This window comes from Pleurodeles waltl, chromosome 8 (genome assembly GCF_031143425.1).
Source record: "Pleurodeles waltl isolate 20211129_DDA chromosome 8, aPleWal1.hap1.20221129, whole genome shotgun sequence".
Taxonomy (NCBI): domain Eukaryota; kingdom Metazoa; phylum Chordata; class Amphibia; order Caudata; family Salamandridae; genus Pleurodeles; species Pleurodeles waltl.
This window is the reverse complement of record NC_090447.1, coordinates 1,229,469,971-1,229,487,851: the sequence shown is the minus strand read 5'-3', so window position 1 is coordinate 1,229,487,851 and position 17,881 is coordinate 1,229,469,971. Positions and strand designations below refer to the sequence as shown.

At 43.1% G+C, this 17,881-nt stretch overlaps 1 protein-coding gene across 7 annotated transcripts in view; it reads right to left on the bottom strand.

Moving 5' to 3' along the window:
* The window catches only part of SUPT20H (SPT20 homolog, SAGA complex component), a 566,651-nt gene that overhangs the window by 131,306 nt on the left and 417,464 nt on the right, over window positions 1-17,881 (bottom strand). For all 7 annotated transcript variants that reach the window (XM_069205513.1, XM_069205509.1, XM_069205512.1 and 4 more), the window contains one exon: window positions 3,853-4,014. In XM_069205513.1, the coding sequence (XP_069061614.1) occupies window positions 3,853-4,014 (162 nt within the window). The remainder of the gene's footprint in view (window positions 1-3,852; window positions 4,015-17,881) is intronic.

Below are 17,881 nucleotides of genomic sequence, written 5' to 3'. Positions count from 1 at the left end.
CCAAGTGTATGCAAGCAGGAACAACAATACTAATCAGGGTAGGTCAGATACACACCATAAATCAACCTGTGCTCACCCTCTGGTAGCTTGGCACAGAGTAGGCAGGCTTAGTTTAGGAGGCAATGTGTAAAGTATTTGTGCAACACTTAAAACAGTAAAACACTGACACCACACAAAAAGAATCCACCCCAGGTGAGAAAAATAGAGCTTAATTTATTGAACAAAACAATACAGACAAGCATTGGCTAAGCCAATAGTTCTCGCCTTTGCAAGAGCTACTGGCTTTGGGAATGTGTTTTGCCATGTTGTACACCAGTGTGGCTCTTGTTCAGGATGGCTAAAAGCTAGTGTTGTGGAGTGTCAGAGTGGATTGGGCTAGTAGAGTGATGTAGAGTGGATTTGCTGGAGTGTTGTAAAGTGGAGTAGGGGGGAGTAAAGTGTCATTGTTGGGTAGAATTGAGTGGTTCAGTGCCATAGAATGGAATGGGGTGGAACAGGGTAGACTGGGTTGGAGTGGGCTGAGGTAATGGGGTGGATTGGAGTAGAGTGGGGTGTATTGGGGTAGAGTGTGGTGGACAGTGTGGAGTGGGGTAGACTGAAATGGGTGAGCTGGATTGGACTGAGGTGGATTAGAGTGGGGTGGATTAGATTGGATTGGGGTGAGTGGTTTCGATTGGAATAGAGTGATAGGGCTAGACTGAAGTTGTCCTGGGTTAATTTTAGCGCCTTGCTTGGGCACAATTATTTTAGATTAGGCCTGTGCCTTTTTACCTAATGACATGCTTTTATATATTTTATTCCTTTTGCTTCATTTTAGCGTGGCTTGCATTTAGAGGGGATGTTTTATTTTTCTAATCAGCTGCTAATCTGCTAAAGTGTTGTAATTTAGTTCCTTTGCACAACATTTCACACGTGCCTCTGCTCAAGGCTGTACCTGACAGTTTATCCAGCATTGCTACCACAAGAGTGCAGAGCCAACCTTCAACACATTACCAAGTCAGGCTTGTTCTGAAAACCCAACACATTTTGTGATAAAAACACAGCCCAAAGAAGGTTAGAGAGGTCATTCCAGCCAGAGGAGCCATCCTAATCTGTATGGCACTTTACTGACCTCAGCCCTGTCTCTATACTTCCCTGAGGGGTCGGTGTCATGTTTTCTAAGCTGTCACAAATCACTTTTTCTTCCTAGGCTTGGGTGAGGTACTACTAGCTAGCCAAAGTGGTCAGGCCGACAGTCTTCAACCAGCGAGGGAATGACTCAGCCACTCACACATGGAGGTGCAGCCACCCAACAATGAGCAGTCTTACCCCCATGGTAGGAGTCCTACAACAGGGTGGATTGCTTTGGGGTGGAGTGGAGTGGGGTGAGTGGATTGGGTTTGAGTAGGGTTGATTAGATTGGACTACAGTGTATTGGAATGTAGTGGGGTGGATTGGATTCACTTAATTGGAGTGGGGAGCATTGAATTCACAGAGTGGGGTGGGGTGAATTGGAATGGAGTGGGGTGGATTGGACTGGGTGAATTGGATGGATTGGGTGGGGTGGGGTGGGGTGGACTGGAGTGAGTGGGGTGGATCTGAGTGGGGTGGATCTGAGTGGGGTGGATTGGAGTGTGTTGGATTGGGGTGCACTAGATTGGGGTGGACTGGAGTAGTGTATGTTGGATGGAATGGATTGGAGTGCAGTGGACTCTGCTGGAATGGGGTGGGGTGAGGTAGGGTGGACTGGGGCAGGGTGGGGTGGATTGGGATAGACTGGGGTGGATTGGATTGAAATGGGGTGGAGTGGATTGGAGTGGGTGGGCGGACTGGAGGGGGTGGATTTAGGTAGAGTGGGTTGGACTGGAGCGGATTGGACTGAGGTGGATCGGACTGTAGTGAGGTGAATCAGATTGGGTGGATTGGATTGAGTGTGGTGGATTAGATTGGTGTGGACTGGATTGAGTGGGGCGTATTGTTTTGGACTGGAGTGGGGCAGATTTGAGTGGGACTGATTGTTTTGGACTGGAGTGTGGCAGAATGGAGTGGGGCACACTGTTTTGGATTAAAGTGAGGCAGACTGAAGTGAGGTGGATTGGAGTGGGTCAGCTTGTATTGAACTGGAGTGGGGCAGATTGTTTTGGATTTGAGTGCAGTGGATTGAAGCATGCACATGGTTTTGGGATGCAGTAGATTGTTTTGATTGGAGTGGGGCAGATTGTTTTGGATTGGGGTGAGGCAGATTAGAGTGGGACAGATGAAAGGGGGCATATTTATTTGGATTGCAGTGGGGCAGAATGGAGTAGGGCAAAATGTTTTGCATTGGAGCACAGCAGACTGCAAGGGGGCTCATTGTTTTGGATTGGGCAGACTGGAATGGGGCCAGATTGTTTTGGATTGGATTGTGGCATACTGTTTTGGATTGGAGTAGGAGTGGGGCAGATTGTTCTGGAGTGGTGCAGATTGATTTGGATTGGAGTGGGGTAGATTAGATTAGGGGTTGGGAGGATTGGAGTGGGGTAGGCACAGCAGAGCAAAAGTCCAAGAGAGTGATAGTCCCCGGAGCAGCACAGCAGTCCCTCTTCCTGGCAGAAAGTCCTCAGGTCCAGAAGTGTAATGATTGGGTGGGTTCAGAAGTCTAGTTCTTATACCCAGAGGTGCCTTTGAAGTGAGGGAGACTTCAACGAAGAACCTTAGAAACGAACAGAGTCCCTGCCCTTCCTGCCCTGGCTCCAGACACATTACAGAGGGTTATACCCCTTTGTGTAGGCCCAAGACACAGCCCATTCAGGTATAAGTGTTAGCTCCCCTCTCCTGAATAGGCCCAGGATGGCCCAGCAACATGCAGATGGCTACTCAGTCACACCTAAGCTCCCTTTGTGTGTGGCTGTCTGGAGGAAATGCACAAGAGCCCAGCTGTCACCCATGCAGACGTGTATTCAGAGACAGGCAGAAGGCACTAGGTGTTTTTGAGTAAGAAAATGCCAACTTTCTAAAAGTGGAATTTTCAGATTTACAATATAAAATCCGACTTCACCATAAGGTGTGGTTTTAAATTGTGATTCCACAGACACCAAACTCTTCCCAATTCGAAATTACACATATAAAATGTTATAGGGCAACCCAAATGTTAACCTATGAAAGAGATAGGCCTTCGATTGATGACAAAGAACTTAAGAGTTTTTCACTACTTGGACATGTAAAACTTAAAAGCATACGTACAGCATTTTAAATACACCTCACTGTGCCCTTGGGGATGTCCAGGGACTACCTTAGGGGTTACTTATATATTAAAAAGGAAGGTTGGGCCTAACAAGAGGGTTAATTTGCCAGGTCGACATCACAGTTAAAAGCTGCACACACTCGCTCTGCAATGGCAGGCCTGAGTCATGTTCAAGGGCTATTGCAGTTAGTGGCACAATCCGTGCTGCAAATCCACTTGAGGCATTTAATTTACAGGCTCTGGACACAGGTAGTCCATTTTACTAAGGACATGTAAATTAAATATGTCAAGCGTGGGTAAGCAAATGTTATCATATTTTAAGGAAAGAGCACACACACTTTAGCACTGGTCAGCAGTAGTACAGTGCCCAGAGTCCTAAAGTCAGCAAATACGAGGTCAGCAAGACAGGAGATCAGAGGGCAAAAAGTTACGGGAAACCATGCCAAGGATGTCAGGTGACCAATATACAAACATTCGAAAGTGAAACAATCAGTCAAAAGATCTGCAAAAGTTTTGAAAACTGCAAGATAAGACTGAACCATAAAGCATCACCATGGTATTGGTAAATGATGCGCAGACTTTTCATAATAAGATATGCAACATCTCATAGGCCATGAAGACCAACGGAGATCTAATTGAAAATTACTCACTTTGTGAAGAGCTGACAGGAGACATAGCTGAAGGAGACAGCATGCCTGTTTGGTTCACATCCATTGGCTGCTTTCGAGAGACACTTGGAGTCTTTGATTGAAGTGGTGGGGGAGTTGAAGATTTCATAAGCCCACTTGTCTGTTGTGGATTAAACATACTACCTAAATAAAGGAGGACGGATATATGTTAAGATATTGCAGGAAAAATCTGATGGTCTAGTTAACATTATTCTAGTACTGGGCTTTGTATTTCAAATCTTTGCTCTGTGTTTGGCATTTTTACATTTTAGATCTGAGATCTACAGAGAATTCCCTCTGCCTAATGAAAAATCAGCAACCATTTCACATTAAATTCAGCCTGCGGCATGTATTTTCTTCTCAGCCCTTTTGTGCTTGTGTAAGTAGATACAGTCAAGACTACAAGAGTGCAAATAGGCATGCATACAATATTATGGCGATCATTATCAAAGGATTGTTAAAGTGCAATGTCAATCAACGGTTATCTATCCACTTATGCGTTGGACCTTACAAGCAAATAACTTTTTTAAAGTAAACTTTTGGCTGCACTATGATTTTAAGACCGCCCTTGTGGTAGAGCTAAAATAAGTTCCATACCCGTCACTACATTTCTTTATCATTGCTATGTTTTTTTAGATTCGAATGTTTGAATCATTACCAGTCATTGACCTGGGAGCTGCACATATCTTAAATAGCTGCAAATCAAACAGACATTCTTGGATAGTATTTGTTTAGTACCCCTTTCACCTCATTTAAAGGCACCATCACTTCAGCGAATAGAGGGGTTGTGCTCTAATCTACACTCTCTCTAAAGGTAAAAATAGCTCAGCTTTTGAAGCACAAGTGTGAAAGGACAACTTAAAGGCGAGGCACTAAACTGTTCCAAATGGAAGGCTGCATGTGAATCTATGACTGATACAAACATTGGACAACAATAATTACAAGTACATAGCCTATTTCTTCTCCAACAATGTACCTTTAATATAGTCACATACCTGAATTAGAATACAAGCAGAACATGTATTTATCAGTACAAACAACATGCACTTGAAGATGGAAAAGTAGAGTAGCCTTACTGGAACAGTATGAGAAGTACAACTTCTACTTACAAATAGTAATGTTTAATGTATGTGTAGCTGCTCTGCAAAAATCCATAAGCGGCACCTGTTGTAGAAAGCCGCTGTCAAACCTATGGCCCTTGTTAAATGAGAAGTAATTCTTCCCTCAAGAAGGTGTTTGTTTTTGATATGACTAAACGTGATGATGGCTGCTGTGATTCACCTCACAATCGACTGAAAAACACCAAAAACTGATACATGAGCCCTAATCTTTTGTCTCTGCCACAAAAAACGACATTCACTAGTGAATATACAGTAAATGTGCCAATATCTTTATTTGCATTGGAATGATTTGGGAAAAGAGACCTCAGTTCAGTGAGGTGAAGTTCTAACAGAAGAGTATATTAACTCCAATTTGACAGTTGGCATATATTCCAGTAGAAAGGCTCTAACTGCTGCCTCAAAAAACCCTTGGAACACCTATGGAAGAAGAAGCACATGTACTCAGAAGACAAACATAAATTCTATACTGCTGAGAAATGGGCCCTCACCAAACTTTTTCTGGCCAGACTTTGTCGAATGCAATATATCTGGAGTATCTGCACGAGCTGCAGTGACATGGGGTAAATACCATGCTGTAAACACTAAAACAGGTCATCCACACTGACTGATAATGGTTCATGGTAGACAATGCTTTAGCCTACAATAGGACCTACTGACATTCCACCAGGATGTCCAAGTGCTTAAAGTCAATGTGTTCAGGTTGTGCTCATATACCGATTTTTCAATAGCCACAACCCTCACATGATCAAGGTACACAACTGTAGCTCATATGTAGTCCATATTGTGGCACCAATATAAGCACAGACTGTTATTTACAGGTACAGTATAATAGTACAGCACCATCTGACACCTGACCTGCAGTGGAAGCTTTGGTACGTTCCAAGTGGAATCTGAAGCACTTCTAACAGATGTGGAACCTTATCATTAATACAGTTGTGACCATGCTGGGGCAAACAGAATGATGCAGCATGGTTCATTCTCGACCTTGCCAATGGTCCATGAGACAAGGAGAAATGGGAAGCATAAGTCCGGTCCAAAAAGAAATCTCCACAATCCTGGTCACCAGTGTCTGATGGTGTAGAACCAGCATATAAATTTGGATGAGAGCTAGCCCCAAATGCAGAACAGCATGTTCAGCTGACCTTGACCCAACTATTGGCACCTTCCTGTTGACCTGGTGAGCTTGTATGCCACATTGTTCCAGATGCCAGCAGTTTCTTCACACTCAGTTTGATGCTGCAACTAATGACGTACATCTGGAGCACTTCTGCCTTTTCCTACAAGACAAAGAAATGCATCCATACATGTCTGTTGACACTGAGCAAGGGGGTGGTGCTGTCTGTCTGGATCAACATCGACTATATTTGTAGCTTTTGGAGAAATGGTTACAGGCCCTCCAAAAGGCATAGCCTAAGGACTTTAATGTGCAACTGTGTTTGCTACACAGCTCACAGGCCTTTTCTTGACCACTCTAGGGAGATGGCCTACTCAACTGTATGCTGACATCTGCCATGATAATGTCTGGAGTTGTACTTGGAAATTCAGACTGCATCTGCCCCCAACACCTGAGAGCTTTCCTCAGTTTGGGTGCAATCTGAACTTGGTCATGTCCAAAGCCTTCACTCTGCACCTACTCTAAGAGCAGTTCTTTCACCAGCTTCATTGGCAGAAGTGCATCATTCAAGAATGATTTGTCAGCATATGCACAGGTTATCTTCTGAAACTGTTTAAAAGAAGGTGGGATCTTCAGAATTAGATCTTTCAAAAGAAAGCCTTTTCAGATGAGAACTCACAAATTGCAGGCGCAAGAATCAAGTAGACTTTCAAGCTGACAGTTACAAAAGGAGGTTGATGAGGCAAAGGCAAGTATTCAATATCAAGTATATTGTCTTCAGCGAATACAAAACACCTCCGCTCGCCTCGTCCTCGACATACCCCGCAACAGCCACATCTCCGCCCACCTGAGACACCTGCACTGGCTACCCGTCAACAAAAGGATCACCTTCAGACTCCTCACCCACGCACACAAAGCCCTCCACAACAAGGGACCCGAATACCTCAACAGTCGCCTCAGTTTCTACACGCCCACCCGTCAACTTCGTTCCGCCAACCTCGCACTCACCGCCGTCCCTCGCATCCGCCGCACAACAGCGGGTGGGAAACCCTTCTCCTACCTGGCAGCCAAGACATGAAACTCCCTCTCCGCCAACCTCAGGACCACCCAGGACCACCTCGCATTCCGGAGGCAGCTCAAAACCTGGCTCTTCGAGCAGCAGTAACCCCCTCCCCTAGCGCCCTGAGACCCTCACGGGTGAGTAGCGCGCTTTATAAATATGATTGATTGATATGATTGATTATATATGAAGGAATCAGCTTGTCACTCTGTTCTGATCAGACAACCATCTAAAGGAAGGGAAAACTGGTAACACACTGCCTCTGTAGATATGTCAGCACTGGAACCAGTCCTTTGTAAAGATCTTTGCAACTGATTTTAGGCCAAAGGATAATACTTTGAACTTGCAATGGCAAAGAGCCACCTCAAACTCCAGAATCCTGGGATGTACGGGACATGAAAGTATGCCATGAGCAAGTCCAAAGGTATGCTTCCAAAACGAACCGAAGAACCTCCTGAGAAGCCTCCATAACAACAATTTTTAAAGGTCCTTGTTTAACCGGTACAAGTAAAAGACTGAGCGTTGCATCTCTGATTCTTTATTTACGAGGAAGTACCTTAAGTAGAATCCCATGTGTGGCTGTGATCTGCGGAATCTCTTTGGGCAGCATGAACAAGATTTCAGCTTGAAGGAGTACTGATGAGCTCAGGTCTCTCAACAAATTCCAGTGTGTCCCTAACTGCAAGGACCTAGTCAGGGAAATGGAAGCCAGCACATCTGAATAATTAGGCTTTTTATGAGGTGTTGTGAGAGGTGGACTGAAGGCCTCCTCTGTGTCGAGAAAGTTGCATGGAGCAAAAGGTTCTGGACTGACCTAGTAAGGCTTTCCGATTGATGGTATTTATAGAGCTGATAGCCTATGAAATATAGTGGCTGGCCATGTCCTCTGGCACTATGAAAAGGCTCTGGGTTGCAAAACTGGAGGACCCACCTACAATTCTGCCTGGATGTCAAGTCTTGATGTACTATAGCTCATTGTCCACATGGTATCCAAACAGCAATTCACTATTGAATGGTATATGAAACATCTTATTCTGTACTTTTGGCTAAAGGGATGTGCTCCTCAACTAACCATGGTGGTGAAGGAGTGTGCTCCTGGCAGCTCCCAGAAGCTTGTACAGGCCTTGTCAATGACCACATGAATGACAGCTGTAGATACAGGCTCCCCTTCTTGTAGAACAACCTTGACATGTGCTCTCTTGTTCTTGGGTACGTTGTCCAAATAGCTGCCACAGTTCTTCCAACTTCTGCTTTACATAGCCCCCAACATAGCCGGTATATTGGCCACCGTGATCTATGCTGCAGCCATGGTGCTGACTTGCTGTTCAAAGGTACAGATTAGTTTATCTACTTGGTCAGAGGGAGGCCAGACTGCGGAGTCACCAACCATCTGACTGACATAAATTAGTCTGCTTTAAGGTGCAAAGAGATGTGTTCTCTCTAGATGGCTTCAGACATCTGAAAGTGAAATAACTAATCTACTTAGCCTTTACAGGGGAATCAAGTCTCTTGGAGCACCCCTCAACCGGAAAATGGAATCTAGTAGTGATGTAAGGTGGACATTCAGATACAGGAGGTGTGTTTGCACATGCTGCTGGGCAAAAATAGGTTTATTTATTTTAAAGGTTTTTAGGTAAAACTGTCAAACCCTAAGCCTGGTGTCAGTGTGCTTCACAAGAAATGGAAAAACATGTCCACGTCAGAACCTCCTCTAGAGTCACCTTCTTTGGGGGCTTCCCAACCTTTAGTTAGCAAAGAGCAATATTTGTGTGTCATCTGAAATGGTGAGCAACATCTGATCCACAAAGAAACATTTTGTACTATATATGTTGGTAAATGGTATGTTGTATTAGCTATTTTACATGCACAAATACTAAGAGACAGGCATAATAAGGTGTGGCCCAAACCTAAATGCCCTGTAAGTGAATGTTATGTTAGTATATTTTGGTAAGACAAGCACATTGTAGCCCCCATCTGCACTATAAATTGGTTATAACTGTGCACACATTTTTGCTAGCCAGAAATGCCATCATGATGTGAATCACAGCCACATTTTTAGTTTTAGTATGGCTTAATAGGTTTAATGTTTCTATCTCTTCACTCCACTCTTTGGCAGTGATAAGTAGTCGGTTAATGTAAGGATTCAACAAAGAAATATTTGTGTTGATGTATAATATGCATGTACAAAAAAAGATTATGTCTGTATTGCACGAATAATGATTACAGTAAGAATATAATGTGTCCAATCAAACTCATCTATATGAGGTTAATTGGTGTTAGGAAAGTGCAGACGGGTACACCAACATATTGCAATGCTACTACATGCAGAAAGATTTGTCAGTCAATGTCAAATTACTATAAAATGCAAATAAACATGGCGTTAAAATAAAGAAAAGGTGTTGGTAAAGTGATTAAAACACTCATCACAATTGTTATTAACATATTGTGTACACATATCACACATACATAAGCATGGCCTAAACAAATTGTGGCTGCTATTGAAAAATAGTGCAATTTAAGCACAATATAGGACTGCTGACAATGATATAAAAATGTATACATTTTAAAGACAGATTTAGAGTTCTCACAAATTGTGGCAACTTGTGAACCACAAAACACTTACCAACTGGGGAACAGTGAAATTGTTTAAAAAACACCCTATAAATTAGTTGGCAGCTTCTCCCAATGACACTTGGGAAACACTGACAAATTGTGTGTATTGAAGACATTTGGATAAACCCATTTTGATTTTAATGCCCTTTTCAAGAGAGTTTGGGGGTTCTCACCCCAAAGAAAGATTTTAGAAATCTAGTGGGAAAAGGAATATTTAAACCACTTTATCACTACAATGCTAGTCAAAACTAATACATTTGTAGCTAATTGGTATTTTAGTCTACTAATATATTGGTCTACTAATGTTGGTCAAAATCTAACATATAAATGCTTTTCTGTGCTTGATGTCACCAGTACATTTGTAAGACGTTCTGTGCAAATTCATATTAATAGTCATATTGTAAAAAATGGGAAAGATAGAACAAGCATCTTTAGATTTAAAAGTGAATTATAAAAGATCGTAGGTAATGGTGTGCAGCCCTAAGCTAACAAAGTCAAAGCCATTTGTTGTGCAGGGCAACAGGATTGAGAAGGTTCAGAATTTCTCCTATTTGGGGATTCTTTTTAATACACAGTTATCATGGGACCCTTTGCTGAGTTTAAGAGCACAACAGATGACTAAAGCAGTGGAGGCGCTATATCGATTTGCAGCCAAATTGGGTCAGAAGCCTGTCAAGGAACTGTTAACACTCTACAAAGCAAAATGTCTTTCGATTGCCACCTATGGGGCTAGAGTATGAGGCCATGGTAACTTTACTACAGACAGTAGAGAACAATTTTAGTAGAAGGCTCCTGATGGTAAGAGCTCATCGACCTTTTTGTCATTCCAAATTGGGCCTTGAGTATACTGAGGATCACACTGGCCTCACCCATTTGTTGTTATGGGCCAAGATCTGGCTCTCACCGGACTTCTCACTATCCATTATTAGAGACTGTCTCACAATGTCTAAAGTTGAGAAGATCCCATGGTTTGCCTACTTGAAACGTGCTCTTGGTGAACTGGGCCTAATCGAGTTTTATGATAACCATTCTATGAAGCCGCCCCAAGCAAAATTAATAATTAGATATTCACATTTATAAAGGGCTAGTTTGTATCACAAGCAAATTTGAGCCAGCAGAGATCCCTAACTTTTGATTATGTTGTTTCTTTCACCAATCAGACGCAACATTAGCTTTCTTTTTGACTCCACAATATAGATTCTATTTAACTAGGTTCCGTGTAGGCACCATGCATTTGTTGGTAGCCTTTACGAACCAAGGTGGATGGTCTGATAATCTCGATCCATGTCCTTGCAATAATGTAGCTAAACAAACCCTTTTGCACTTGTGCTGTGCACTTCATAAAACCCTGCAATTAAAGTTTTTGATTCTAATAGTGAGAGCTCTTTGTCCTGTTGCTATTGAGATAATTTTAGCCACTTACTTTCTCTTGACTCTTGAGACTTGTTGTGCTATTCTAAATTTCATAAGAGGGGCACTCACCATACCAATGTGGTATGGATAAAAACTGGTTATTTTTAGGTGTAGATTATGTAGCCAGCTTTTTGTGTTTTTAAAGTATTTTAAACTTGTATATGCATCTTATGCACTTCTGAGGATGGCGTTTGACCCATAAATATTTATTTTATTTATTGTGATGACAACTGGTGCACTTTAATCTATAGGAGTAATGACAAGAGATGTATGCCTGACTAATCTTATCCTGGGATTTCATTCCTGAAGACACTCGCACATCTGTGCTGTGTTATATTGTAATGGGTTGACACACTGAGGTTTTTAATGAATTTTACTTATTTTGTGACAATGTGTTTTTATAGTCTTACATCCAGATGAATTGTGATTTTGTGCTTTTATGGTTTACTCATTAAATTGAATAACGTTTTTCTGACTGGCTGATATAACACTACTTTACACTTAAGTCTTAACACACTTTAAATTTTCCATAATGCCCTAGTCATAACAGATTGCACGTTTCCATAATTTCTGCTCCTCGATTACACACTGTCCCTCATTGTGTGTATGGTTCAAAGCCTACAATGACCTTCATCCACTAGCAAGCTCCACCATTTACAAGCCATAGCAGTTAAACTGGAGACTAATTCAGCTTTTGTAAGGTGCATAACATCCACTTTGAATTGTAGAGAACAAACATCTGCTTGACAGTTTCTTAACTAACCCAGGTAAAACAAAGAGGTTCTGCTGCACTTTCATCTTGACTCACAATTGTATAGTTATTAATCGACACTGTCAGCCTCAGACCCAGAGAGAAAGAAAGAAAAGTCCTAGTCCCTCAAGTGCTGCATTGGTAGAACCACATTATGTCATGTACAAAGAGCAAATGTGGCGTCAAATTCCTTATAAGGTCTCCACCCACAACACAGGCCATAAATGAAAAGGTTAATAACAAAAACTCCTGAGAATACTCAGCAGTATTGAGCTACCAAACCGTGCTATTTTCCAAGATAACATTTTATTCACTCATAGTTCTCGTTAGTTTATTTTGCAAACTTTCACAATCACAACTGTCTTTACCAATCGTTTTGTGCTCATTTAGCCCAGTTCATGACCAGTAATTAAATAGCTATTATAAAATTCCCACAATGTCCCAATTGGCACATTCTCAGGTTTAAATAAATGTCCAGCAAGCACATTTTCATGTTTTCTCAAATGCTACTGGAATGGACTCTTTATAAATATAAAAAACTCTAGTTATCACAACACATGGTGTAGGAAGTTGGCTCTGTAATCACTATTTCAAAGTAAGGAATAGTATGCACAGAGTCCAAGGGTTCCCCTTAGAGGTAAGATAGTGGCAAAAAGAGATAATTCTAATGCTCTTTTTTGTGGTAGTGTGGTCGAGCAGTAGGCTTATCAGAGGAGTAGTGTTAAGCATTTGTTGTACACACACAGGCAATAAATGAGGAACACACACTCAGAGACAATTCCAGGCCAATAGGTTTTTGTATAGAAAAGGAAAATGTCACTTACCCAGTGTACATCTGTTCGTGGCATTAGTCGCTGCAGATTCACATGTTGTGCATAGTCCACCGTCTGGTGTTGGGTCGGAGTGTTACAAGTTGTTTTTGTTCGAAGAAGTCTTTTCGAGTCCCGAGACCGAGGGACTCCTCCTCCTTTGTTCCATTGCGCATGGGCGTCGACTCCATGTTAGATTGTTTTCCCCGCAGAGGGTGAGGTAGGAGTTGTGTATGTTAGTAATAGTGCCCATGCAATGGAATGAATAAGTATGTGCCAACTAAGGTTTAAGTAATATATTTACAAATGTACAAATGTTGAAGATAACTTCCAAACGGCTACAGGCTCCCGGGGAGGCAGGTGGGCACATGTGAATCTGCAGTGACTAATGCCACGAACAGATGTACACTGGGTAAGTGACATTTTCCGTTCGGTGGCATGTGTAGCTGCAGATACACATGTTGTGCATAGACTAGTAAGCAGTTATCTCCCCAAAAGCGGTGGCTCAGCCTGTAGGAGTGGAAGTAGTCTGAAATAAAGTTCTTAGTACGGCTTGACCTACTGTGGCTTGTTGTGCGGATAGCACGTCTACACAGTAGTGCTTAGTAAATGTGTGAGGCGTAGACCATGTGGCTGCCTTACATATCTCGTTTCCTAGGGAGGCCATGGTAGCGCCTTTCTTTCTGGTTGAATGTGCCCTTGGTGTAATGGCCAGTTCTCTCTTTGCTTTAAGGTAGCAGGTTTGGATGCACTTAACTATCCATCTGGCTATACCCTGTTTTGATATTGGGTTTCCTGAATGAGGTTTTTGAAATGCAATAAACAGTTGTTTTGTTTTCCTAATTTCTTTTGTTCTGTCAATGTAGTACATTAGTGCTCTTCTGATGTCTAATGTATGTAGTGCCCTTTCAGCTACGGAGTCTGGCTGTGGGAAGAACACTGGTAGTTCTACCGTTTGATTTAAGTGGAACGGTGAAATGACTTTTGGTAAAAATTTTGGATTGGTTCTTAGGACCACCTTATATTTGTGTATATGAATAAAAGGTTCTTGTATAGTAAACGCCTGAATTTCACTTACTCTTCTTAGAGATGTGATGGCAATGAGAAATGCAACCTTCCACGTTAAGAATTGCATTTCGCAAGAGTGCATGGGTTCAAAAGGTGGGCCCATGAGTCTTGTTAAGACGATGTTGAGGTTCCATGAAGGAACAGGTGGTGTTCTTGGTGGTATAATTCTTTTCAGGCCTTCCATAAACGCTTTAATGACAGGTATCCTAAATAGTGAAGTTGAATGGGTAATTTGCAGGTATGCAGATATTGCTGCGAGGTGTATCTTTATGGAAGAGAAGGCTAGATTTGATTTTTGTAAATGTAGCAAGTATCCCACTATATCCTTTGGAGATGCATGTAATGGTTTAACTTGATTATTATGGCAGTAGCAAACAAATCTTTTCCATTTGCTTGCATAGCAGTGTCTAGTGGATGGTCTTCTAGCTTGTTTTATGACTTCCATACATTCTTGGGTGAGGTTTAAATGTCCGAATTCTAGGATCTCAGGAGCCAGATTGCTAGATTCAGCGATGCTGGGTTTGGATGCCTGATCTGTTGTTTGTGTTGTGTTAACAGATCTGGTCTGTTGGGCAACCTGACATGGGGTACTACTAACAGGTCTAGTAGTGTTGTGTACCAAGGTTGTCTTGCCCATGTTGGTGCTATTAGTATGAGTTTGAGTTTGTTTTGACTCAATTTGTTTACTAGATATGGAAGGAGAGGGAGAGGGGGGAAAAGCGTACGCAAATATCCCTGACCAGTTCATCCATAGAGCATTGCCTTGAGACTGCCTGTGTGGGTACCTGGATGCGAAGTTTTGGCATTTTGCGTTCTCCTTTGTTGCAAATAGGTCTATTTGAGGTGTCCCCCAAATTTTGAAGTAAGTGTTTAGAATTTGGGGGTGAATCTCCCATTCGTGGACCTGTTGGTGATCTCGAGAGAGATTGTCTGCTAGTTGATTTTGGATCCCTGGAATAAATTGTGCTATTAGGCGAATGTGGTTGTGAATTGCCCATTGCCATATCTTTTGTGCCAGGAGGCACAGCTGTGTCGAGTGTGTTCCCCCCTGTTTGTTTAGATAATACATTGTTGTCATGTTGTCTGTTTTGACAAGAATGTATTTGTGGGTTATGATGGGTTGAAATGCTTTCAACGCTAGGAATACTGCTAACAATTCGAGGTGATTTATATGCAGCTTTGTTTGATGTACGTCCCATTGTCCTTGGATGCTGTGTTGATTGAGGTGTGCTCCCCACCCTGTCATGGAAGCATCTGTTGTTAACACGTATTGTGGCACTGGGTCTTGGAAAGGCCGCCCTTTGTTTAAATTTATACTGTTCCACCATAGAAGCGAGATGTATGTTTGGCGGTCTATCAACACCAGATCTAGAAGGTGACCCTGTGCATGTGACCACTGTGATGCTAGGCACTGTTGTAAGGGCCTCATGTGCAGTCTTGCGTTTGGGACAATGGCTATGCATGAGGACATCATGCCTAGGAGTTTTAATACCGTCTTTGCCTGTATCTTTTGTGTTGGATACATGGCTTGTATAATCTTGTGAAAATTTTGAACCCTTTGTGGACTTGGAGTGGCTATTCCCTTTGTTGTGTTGATTGTCGCTCCTAAGTATTGCTGTGTTTTGCACGGCAGAATGTGAGATTTTGTATAGTTGATGGAGAAACCGAGTTTGTAGAGGGTTTGTATGACATAATCTGTGTGGTGTGAACACTTTGTGAGGGAGTTGGTCTTGATTAGCCAATCGTCTAGGTACGGGAATACGTGTATATGCTGCCTTCTGATGTGTGCAGCTACTACTGCTAGGCATTTTGTAAATACTCTTGGTGCGGTTGTGATACCGAACGGCAACACTTTGAATTGGTAATGTATTCCCTTGAATACGAACCTTAGGTATTTCCTGTGCGAGGGATGTATCGGTATATGGAAATATGCGTCCTTTAGATCTAAGGTTGTCATGTAGTCTTGTTGCTTTAGCAGTGGTAACACGTCTTGTAGCGTGACCATGTGAAAGTGTTCTGATTTGATGTAGGTGTTTAGTGTTCTGAGATCTAGGATTGGTCTCAGTGTTTTGTCCTTTTTTGGTATTAGAAAGTACAGTGAGTAAACTCCTGTGTTTATTTGTGTACATGGTACCAATTCTATTGCGTCCTTTAGCAGTAATGCTTGAACTTCTAGTTCTAGAAGGTCTAAATGCTGTTTTGACATATTCTGTGTTTTTGGTGGGACATTTGGAGGGAGTTGGAGAAATTCTATGCAATAACCATGTCGGATAATTGCTAAGACCCAAGTGTCTGTTGTTATCTCCTCCCAAGATTTGTAAAACAGACTTAGTCTTCCCCCCACTGATGTTGTGTGAAGGGGTTGAGTGACTTGTGAGTCACTGTTTGGTTGCAGGGGTTTTTGTACTTTGAAATTTTCCCCGGTTTCTAGGGAATTGTCCTCCTCTATACTGGCCCCGAAAGCCTCCCCTTTGGTAGTGTCCCTGGTAGGTAGACGGTGTAGATTGTGAGGTGCTGGCTTGTGTGGCTTGACCCCGAAACCCCCCTCTGAAGGTTGTTTTGCGGAAGGTGCCGAAAGTGCCTCTGCCCTGCGGGGAATAGAGTGCGCCCATGGCCTTGGCTGTGTCCGTGTCCTTTTTCAATTTCTCAATTGCCGTGTCCACTTCGGGTCCAAACAATTGTTGTTAATTGAACGGCATATTGAGCACCGCTTGCTGTATTTCCGGTTTAAAGCCAGATGTGCGCAACCATGCGTGCCTTCTTATGGTTACTGCGGTATTTATTGTTCTTGCCGCTGTGTCCGCTGCGTCCATAGAGGAGCGTATTTGGTTATTGGAGATGTTTTGTCCCTCCTCAACCACTTGTTTTGCCCGTTTTTGAAATTCTTTGGGTAGATGCTCGATGAGATGCTGCATCTCGTCCCAATGGGCTCTATCATATCGCGCTAGGAGCGCCTGAGAGTTCGCGATGCGCCACTGGTTTGCAGCTTGTACTGCGACCCTTTTCCCAGCTGCGTCGAACTTGCGGCTCTCTTTATATGGAGGTGGTGCGTTGCCTGATGTGTGCGAGTTGGCTTTCTTGCGAGCTGCCCCTAACACAACTGAATCTGGTGGCAGTTGTGAGGTGATAAAAGCAGGATCCGTGGGCGGTGCTTTATATTTTTTCTCCACCCTTGGAGTAATCGCTCTACTTTTGACAGGTTCTTTGAAGATCTGCTTTGCGTGCCTTAGCATTCCTGGAAGCATAGGTAGGCTTTGGTAGGAGCTATGGGTGGAGGAGAGGGTGTTGAAAAGGAAGTCATCCTCGACAGGTTCTGCGTGTAACGACACGTTATGGAATTCTGCTGCCCTAGCTACCACCTGTGCATACGCTGTGCTGTCCTCAGGTGGTGAGGGCTTGGTAGGGTACGACTCAGGACTATTGTCTGATACTGGGGCGTCGTATAGGTCCCAAGCGTCCTGGTCGTCTTGGCTCATGGTGGTATGAGCCGGTGAATGTGACGGAGTCTGTGCCGGTGATGTGTGAGTTACAGGTGGAGGAGAGGGTGGCGGAGTTACCTTCTTCACCATTTTTTGTGGTGTTTGTTCTTGTGTTTGGAACTCAAGTCTCCTTTTTCTCATGATTGGGGGAAGAGTGCTGATCTTCCCTGTCCCACTTTGTATGAAGATCCGCTTTTGTGTGTGGTCTACATCAGTGGTGTGTAACTCTTCTTCAAATCTGTGTTTGCGCATTTGAGAGGACAGTGATTGTTCCTCTGTATATGAGCTGGCAGTTGGTTCGGTTGCTGGTCGTTTTGGCACTGAAACTGAAACTGTGTCTCTGCTTGTTTTCGGCTCCGAGGCGAATTTTTTCTTTTTTGGCGTCGAGCTTTCTCGGCGTCGATCTTCCTCGGTGCCGCTGTCTCTGCGTCGAGCAGCTTCGGTTCCGCTGTCTCGTCGTCGATCTTTTTCGGCAGCACTTTCTCGGTCCCGAGATTGCTGTGTGCCTGTGTCTCGACCCGAGTCGGACGATCTCGGCACCAGTTCGGCCTTTTTCGGTGCCGATGGACGGTCACCTACTTTA